This window comes from Drosophila novamexicana, unplaced genomic scaffold, assembly GCF_003285875.2.
Source record: "Drosophila novamexicana strain 15010-1031.04,08,12 unplaced genomic scaffold, DnovRS2.1 tig00000689-arrow-pilon, whole genome shotgun sequence".
NCBI classification, from domain to species: Eukaryota; Metazoa; Arthropoda; class Insecta; order Diptera; family Drosophilidae; genus Drosophila; species Drosophila novamexicana.
This window is the reverse complement of record NW_020824818.1, coordinates 1,330,387-1,338,283: the sequence shown is the minus strand read 5'-3', so window position 1 is coordinate 1,338,283 and position 7,897 is coordinate 1,330,387. Positions and strand designations below refer to the sequence as shown.

General features: G+C 38.2%; 4 protein-coding genes across 5 annotated transcripts; 3 read left to right on the top strand and 1 right to left on the bottom strand.

The window, feature by feature from the left end:
- The first annotated feature begins 1,314 nt into the window (after nucleotides 1-1,314).
- On the top strand, nucleotides 1,315-2,247 carry LOC115763136 (cilia- and flagella-associated protein 299-like). The gene is made up of 2 exons (XM_030705580.1): nucleotides 1,315-1,772; nucleotides 1,834-2,247. Exons 1-2 carry the CDS (start codon nucleotides 1,461-1,463, stop codon nucleotides 2,224-2,226), a joined length of 705 nt encoding a protein of 234 aa, XP_030561440.1. The 5' UTR covers nucleotides 1,315-1,460; the 3' UTR covers nucleotides 2,227-2,247.
- A 762-nt stretch (nucleotides 2,248-3,009) lies between these two features.
- LOC115763103 (cilia- and flagella-associated protein 299-like) lies at nucleotides 3,010-4,131 on the top strand. Of its 2 annotated transcripts, XM_030705543.1 has the most exons (3): nucleotides 3,014-3,429; nucleotides 3,496-3,917; nucleotides 3,972-4,131. In XM_030705543.1, the coding sequence occupies exons 1-2, from the start codon at nucleotides 3,115-3,117 to the stop codon at nucleotides 3,886-3,888; spliced, it is 708 nt and encodes a 235-aa protein (XP_030561403.1). In that variant the 5' UTR covers nucleotides 3,014-3,114; the 3' UTR covers nucleotides 3,889-3,917; nucleotides 3,972-4,131. The 2 variants fall into 2 exon arrangements, with proteins under 2 accessions (XP_030561404.1, XP_030561403.1); XM_030705544.1 differs by lacking the exon at nucleotides 3,972-4,131 and having other exon boundaries at nucleotides 3,010-3,429; nucleotides 3,482-3,561.
- A 239-nt stretch (nucleotides 4,132-4,370) lies between these two features.
- On the top strand, nucleotides 4,371-5,351 carry LOC115763195 (cilia- and flagella-associated protein 299-like). Its single transcript, XM_030705656.1, has 2 exons — nucleotides 4,371-4,754; nucleotides 4,810-5,351. Exons 1-2 carry the CDS (start codon nucleotides 4,440-4,442, stop codon nucleotides 5,194-5,196), a joined length of 702 nt encoding a protein of 233 aa, XP_030561516.1. The 5' UTR covers nucleotides 4,371-4,439; the 3' UTR covers nucleotides 5,197-5,351.
- A 376-nt stretch (nucleotides 5,352-5,727) lies between these two features.
- On the bottom strand, nucleotides 5,728-6,831 carry LOC115763265 (cysteine and histidine-rich protein 1-like). The gene has a single exon (XM_030705744.1). It carries the CDS (start codon nucleotides 6,829-6,831, stop codon nucleotides 5,728-5,730), a length of 1,104 nt encoding a protein of 367 aa, XP_030561604.1.
- Nucleotides 6,832-7,897: the final 1,066 nt, after the last annotated feature.

Genomic DNA, 7,897 nt, shown 5'->3' with positions numbered 1-7,897 from the left:
CTTATCAAGTGCTTACAAATCGTCCTATGTTAGAGAATACCTTTAGGGGGGCAACACCAACAATTTGAAAGAATTTGCAACGCTTTTAAAAAAAACCTAGAAATTATAATTTATGTCAAAGCTTGATTTTAAGGTTTCAAAAATATGAAAAGTACATGAAAAATGCATCGAATTATTTTTTTTAATATTTTCAAAATATTTAAATAATATATTTTTTTCAAAATATTTCATATATTCAGTATATATTTACTTAATAAATCTTAAAATAGATTTTTACATCGGGCATTAAAACTGGAAAACAAATTATTCTTCAACGAATTTACGCCTTATGTAAAAATAGCGGAAAAGAAAGAGCATCTGTGCGGCGCTTTATTAAAAATAAAAGTTTTTGTTTTCTGTTCTTTTTTGTCTTTTGGCGCAAGAATTTTGTTTACATTTCGTGCTGCTAATCACATGCAAATCCTTTTAAGTCGCAATGACTTTGTGACTCGGGCGCATAATAAGCTCATTTGTAATGGAAATAAGTAGACACACACACTTATGAAAATCCCAGTATATGTGTGTGTGTGTGGGTGACTGTTTGTGTTTGTAATAGCTGCAGGTTATTTGGCATAACCTTTTTTTGTAGATATTGCTGGCAGTGCCAGGAGTTGAGCTCCAGTTAACCTGCTTTTGTTTATGGCATCTGAGTACATATGCGTGTACATATACACGTGTGTGTGTGTGTGTGTGTGTGTGTGTGGTTGTGAGTGAGTGCGCACATTAAAATATGAATCTAATGTTCATTTTATGCGCGTAATTTACGCTGCCAGGCAAAACAGAGCAGCTCATAAGCACCATTTGTACTGGTTGCTGAATTCCTTATGAAAGGCGCTGTTCCCTAAACGGGTGCATAATGATGTGTGAAGTATGTATGATGGATAGATATATGTATCAGACTTAAACAAATATTTAAAAACAATATATACCTTTCAATATGTCCCTTAAATACTCAGAAGATTAATAAGTTAAACTTTGATTAAAATTTAATTTATAAATAGAAAATAAGAGTAACAAATTTCAAAGTTCAATATGACAGAGTAATGTTGGGATTTAATTGAACAAAATTTAAGTCTTGAATAATTATTAATTAATTTACTTGGAACAATTAATTGCAATCACTTTTACATTTGATAACTGCTCAAAACTGTATAAAATTGATAAGAATTAAAAGGTGCTAACACTAAGAAGAATAATAAATTTTAACTTTTGATAAACTTTCGATAAGCAAATCAAGTAAGCTTTGGTTTATCAGGATCAGTAAAACATTCCAATTGGAATAATACATCAACTGAACAACAAAAAGAAATACGTACACTAATTCGAATCTAACAAAATAAAGCGTACATCACAACACAAGGAAACGAACATATCCTGAAAAACATATTGATACAAATAGTCATAGTCGAAGATCCATCACAATGCCAATGCATGGCAGCTATAATATCCTGAAATTCGAGACCTATGAGGAGTACCTGCAATCGTTTGCTAAGGTTGAAGAACATCGTTATTTGGGCAATAAAAAAGTCATAGGTGAGCTGGTAAAGCTCGGCTATCGTTCGCATGTCCCAATATTGGAAAAGGATGAATTCCTTAAGTGCAGGCAGCGCCTACGGCAATTTCTCAACCCAAAGGTGATAGAAAAGCTTTTCAGTGTTTATCGGACAAGTGATGATCCGGCGTTAGTAGCCCTGGCCGACCGGGAGGAGCCCAATGTGCTAATGAGGCTATCGGTATACTCAAATAGATGACTAACCTATATTTTAGCTTGTTCATTAACTGATCATTACACAGACCATTATCTGCATACAAACGCGACGGCGCAATGGCTCCGATATATCGGGATATATAGACTATGCGGACAGCTTGCGCGCCTGTAGCCAGGACTTGCTTGGGGCTACAAATTGGCGGGCCATTTTTGAGGGTCGCATTATGCTGCAGCCCAATCGCACCCACTTGAGCTTTTATGACTGGCACAGAGGGACCGTTACATTCAACCATAGCGACAACTACGAAGTCATAAATTATGGTGGTCGTCTCATGTTCAAGCACACTACCGATCATAAGATTGTTCCTGTCACAGATACGGAAAGCATATATCAGGATAATGTGAAGCGCACAATTATTGAATCGCCAATGTATGGTTTAATGGTTTTGTATGACCATTGTGTCCGAAAGCCTTTTTAAATATATATCATTGCCTTTATAAATAAAATACAAACAAATATGTATTTTTATACAACTTTGTCCAGACTGTCTGCTCATTGAGGTCTCCAAATTCAATCCAAATGCATCTGAAGAGCTAGATACTTGAATTTGAATTTAATTATATTTGGGTATACCCTTGTCATAAGAAGTCTGAAGAATTTATAGATACGCCCACTTGGGGCATAATACATCGGAATAATCAATATCCCTATTTATAGTTTTCGAACTAGAGTGTGGAAATTTGAAATAAAGTCTTGCACTAAGCGCCGCTAAATATCGATACGATCGATACGAAATATTGGTCTGCGAACCAGCATTGAAACTCTTGATAATTTAATAAATAATACATGCTGGAACCTCAATCATTTAATTCTCCTAAGCAAAACTAACTTTAACAACTAATCTTTTTCGCAAGGAAAATGTAACTTGGATTAACTTAGATTTTAATTATGCTTAGCAGCTGTGACTTGATGTTTACTATTACAGGCATGATTTCTAATCAATGTCAAAATTATATGCTACTTGGCTAGACTGGCATTCAAGTTTAATAAATACCCTTCAAGAATAATAGGCCAAGTTTCATGACGTTAGCCTTTAAACTAAAGGAACAGTTTGAGCGAGAACTGTAATTTCTTTAAACTGCAATTTTGAAGTTATGAGCGATTGGTGCATTTAGTAGGCTTTGCTTGGCTTAGGCACAGATCAATACTTGAAATTCAGTTAAACACTAACTGTACACCTAGTACAAACAAAATACAAAATACAAAAACCACACAAAATAAAAACACGATACACTAAAACACAACAGAAAAACACACTCTATACAGATAATAAATTTAAAATAACTTTAGAAGAAGATCCATCACAATGCCAGTGCGTGGCGACTTCAATGTCCTGAAATTTGAGACCTATGAGCAATATCTGCACTCGTTTACCAGGATTGAGGAATATCGCTATTTGGGCAACAAAAGTATTATAAATGCGCTGGTAAAACTTGGCTATCGCACCAATGCCACAATATATGAAGAGGACGAGTTTTATACTGTAAAAAAAAATGTATTGGAATCGATCAACCCCAAGTCGATTATAACCACACTTTTTAGTATTTATCTGAAAGGTAATGATCCGGCTTTAGTTGCCCTGGCCGAACGAGAGGAGCGCAACATGCAAAAAAAGCTGTCGGTAAACTAAAAAATAAAAGATAGCCAATCTATAACCTAACTAATTCTTAAAGTGCCTCCAACCTAGACCATTATTTTCATTCAAATGCGTCAGCGCAGTGGCTTCGATACATCGGGTTATATAGACTACGCGGCCAGCTTGCGCGCCTGTTCCCTTCACATGCTTGGGGCTACGAATTGGAGGCTCATCTTCGAGGAACGCATTTTGCTGCAGCCCGATCGCACCCACTTGAGCTTTTATGACTGGCACAGCGGCACCGTTCACTTCAATCATAGCGACAACTATGAGGTTATGCGTTGTGGAACCTCGCTCACGTTCAAGCATAAAGGCGATCACAAGATCATTCCCGTAACGATGGTGGATAATCCCCATAAGGACAATGTGAAGCGCACTTTCATTCGGTCGCCTTTGTACGGTTGTATAATTTTATACGACCATATCGTTAGAAAGCCTTCTTAGATAGCTAACTGTCTTCTTTTTTTTTAAAGGTAACATTTTCATATTGTATTAACGCAAATTTCTAATGAAGAAACTCTGTACAGATTTTTAAATTGGCTGAGTAACCAATTTAACGCTTGCAGCGCTTTCCGCCAATCGAATTCAATACTAATGTATGGAGGAAGGCCTCAGATGAATTGGTAATTTTCAACTATGTCATATATTAATCAAAAATAAAGATGGGTAATAAAAGTAGTGTAGAGATATTGATAGTATTACAAAACTTTTAATTAATAAATAATTAATAGTAAAAGCCAAATTCTTAATCTTGGTATTCTACCACATATTGTGAAAAAAAGCATCTTTTTACCTACGAGAATTAAATCAATCCGACTAAAATGCTTCATGCTTCATTCCGTTGTAGAGAATCAGAACAAAACTACACTTACTCCGCATAAATGAAACATTTGTATTAAAAAAAAACGAAAATAAAAAAAATAAAATAATAATAAATAAAATATATAAAACAAATAAATAACAATTACACTAACACAAAAATAAATACTTTCGCCATGCCTATTCGACCGGACTTTGGCTTACTCCAGTTTGAAAACTATTCCGATTACATCAAATCGTTCATTTCAATAAAGGATCAGCGTTATATGGAAAGTTCGAAGGCTATTACCCAATTTGTAAAGCTTGGCTATCGAACTACTACTAAAATCTATGAATGTGATGAATTCGAATATATTAGAAATAAGACTTTGGAATTGATAAACCCGAGAATTCAATTGGGCTTGCAGTGCGGCCAATATATAAAGGGGAATGATCCTGGTCTCAGAGCCTTGGCGGAACGCGAAGTACCCAATTTATTGCAAAAACTTTCGGTAAGAATCGGAATTGGATAAGGTTTTAATACAATATTAAATTTCCCGGTTTTAGACAATTATTTTTTTGGTGGTACGCCAACCGAGTGGCTTTGATATATCGGGCTATATTGACTATACGGATAGCTTGCACAGCTACAACTTACATTTGCGCTGTGCGACCAATTGGAAGGGCGTCTTTGAGGGCAGGTGTAAATTGCGACCCAAGCCCACTGATTTGAGCTACTACGACCTGCATAAGAAACTCGTCATCAGCAACAATAGTGGAAATTATCAGACAATGCATTTCGGGCAGTCCATGGCATTTATGCACAGGGGCGATCACAAGGTAATTCATTTGGACTCGCATCATGGAACTGGTTCCGTTAAGCGCAGTATGATACAAGCCTCATCCATGGGCACACTGATTTTATACGATCACGTTGTAAGAAAGCCGGTCTGACTGCTCATTCCGCAATTAACGAATTTGAAAATATTGATCACCAGAAACTAAAATAATTCAATGCTTTTCTTTGTGGCATAATTCCAATCTAAATTTCAGGTACATTATAAAATGTATTTACACAATTTAAATATATTCAATAAATATTTTACTGGTGGGGAAAAATGCCCTATTTGTGGGAAAGTATTTAGATAAATTATTTAAGGTAATTAGATAATTATTATTTAAAACAAGTTGCGAGCTAGAAATACGTAGATGGAACTCGTTATCACAAATATTTTTTACATTTACAATAATTCATATTCTACGATTCCATTCGCAAATGTTCGTTGTCAGTGGACGCATAGGCAGTAAAAAGTTTGCGAATGGGACTCAAAAAGGAATTGGAAAATCAAATGTTCGCAGTGGTGCAGTGGAATCAGCTAGTAAAATGATTGCGAATGTGACAAAAATTGGTAAATCAAATGCTCTCAGTAGAGCTAGCGGAAAACATATAATATATGTGAATCAATAGAAAATAATATGTAAATGTTATATACGAGCCATAAGCAGACGGCCGAAAAAACCGCGTTCGTTTAATAGCTTGGCGCAGCTCTGCCAAGAGTTGTGATAGAGTGGAGTCAGCGGGCCGAGCACATTCTCCCGTGTGAAGTCGCACTTCTCGCACAGATTCGGCTGGAATCGCACATCCGAGTGGGTGCCACTGACCAATGTGTAGGTAAGTCCGAGCGGACCGCGGCAACCGTCGGGCGACTCGAGGCACAGCTGAAAGAGCAAACTGCAGGGACAGTTAGCCTGGTCAGCTGGTTCCTCGACATCGGTCGGTGTCTGCCATTTGAGCTGCACGGACCAGCGCTGGCTGAATGCCTCGAACATGGCGCAAGTCTTAAAGTTGTTGCGCGGAAAGCCCTCCAGTTGCGGCAACAACTGCAGCAGGCGCACTGTGATGTGTGGCAGCTGCAGCAGCTTCATTATCTTGCCCAAAAGACACTGCTTGGCGTCGCGCTGCTCCTGGCGCTGCTGCAGCTCGTCCAGCAGCTGCAGACCCTGCTTGCCATGGTACTCGCAGCTCTCCTCATGTGTCGCCACAGCTTCGCCCAGCATGCCCTTCCAGTTGCAGCCAATGCGCCTGTACTTGCACGGCACCAGCCGCCGGGGGCAATCCTCCAGTCCATGCTTGCGTAGCAAGCTGCGCTGCAAGTGGACGCCACAATCCTCACAGGCCACCATCAGCTGGGCGAGCGTGTGCTCGCCCGCGAGGTTGCGGTACGGCTCATGCCGATAGATGCGAACGCCGCACTGCGGACAGGTGCCCAGCTGGGCGCCGAGCATCTTGTCCAGCACGCGCATCTGATAACAACCGGCGCAGATAGGATGCTCGTGCTGGCACTGATAGAGCGTCGTGAACGGCATCGTCTTGCACACAATGCAACGTAGGGCTTCCAATTCATCCGCATTGCCACTCACATTTAATCCACTCCAAGCGGGCACATTGGCCAGCTCGTCATCGCTATCGATATTGATTCCGGGTATGTGTCTTAATGGTGTTTCGGCAGGGTCTGTTTCTGGGAATACGCGATCGTTCTCTTCCGGTTCTTCAGCATCTTCGGGGGTTGGCACGTTCTCAAAGGACATGTTGCAAAGGTGGTGCTCGTTCGTTTTAAAATATCATGAAATATTTACTAAAAATATTTATGTGCATTTTTCAACATATTTACTGTGGAATATGCTATACATTTATTTATTTTCTCCGACCTTAAGCAAAGCTTCAAATTACAGCTTACTTGGATTCACACAAGATAACAAAAGTTCTATAGCTTTTACCAGAATTAAATCATTATATATACTATGTATTTGTAACGATTTTTAATCTCATGTCCAAAAAATTATATATACTTATATATATAATGTATAATTTCAGTATATGTATAGAGAGATATACATAAATTGAATATTTATTTATATATTCTATACAAATAAATAAAAAAGAATAAAAATGCATACATATTATTTTATATTTCTGTATAAATATATTATATTTTTTTTAAAAAAAATCTTCTTCGAGTATTATTGAGCTTCATAGAAAGAAAAACATATTGGAAGGTAATTCGATTTTCCATTTCGTGTCAGTCAATTAAACTCTTAATAGCCAGAGCTTGGCGAAACTGAAGCAACATCAAACCTCTTTTGTGCAAAAATTAAGCGATTTTTAATTAGTTTTTGCTCGCAAGTACTTACGGCGTAAATAACACTCGCTCTGATGCACAAGGATTAGCTTCAATTGCTTGACAAACTACCAGATAGTAATAAAATGTGAAAAACAAAGGGCAGCTGTCATGCCAAGCCATTTGCCTTGACCGAATCAAAAATAAAAAGGAAATCTCAGCAGCTGGTGAGAGAAAAAATAAAGTCTAGCAGATGCTTTGGCTAAAAAATAAACAGCTCTAAATCATTTCAACAAATGGCAGCCACGTGATTTCCGCTTGCTGCACGTGCTTCAACTGGCTCTAAATGTTTGTCCTGGCCCGTTCCGCCCCAGCTGCCAAAGCAGAAATTATTGGCAACGCGCTTAAGCGCAATAAATATGTTTGATTGCTGGCAACGGGCCAAAATACAAAATACGAGCTTGAGCATTCCGAGTGTATTCAGCAGTCGGTGTGGCCCACTGCTCCAGCACATCTTGCTCCTCTTGCTGCCAATT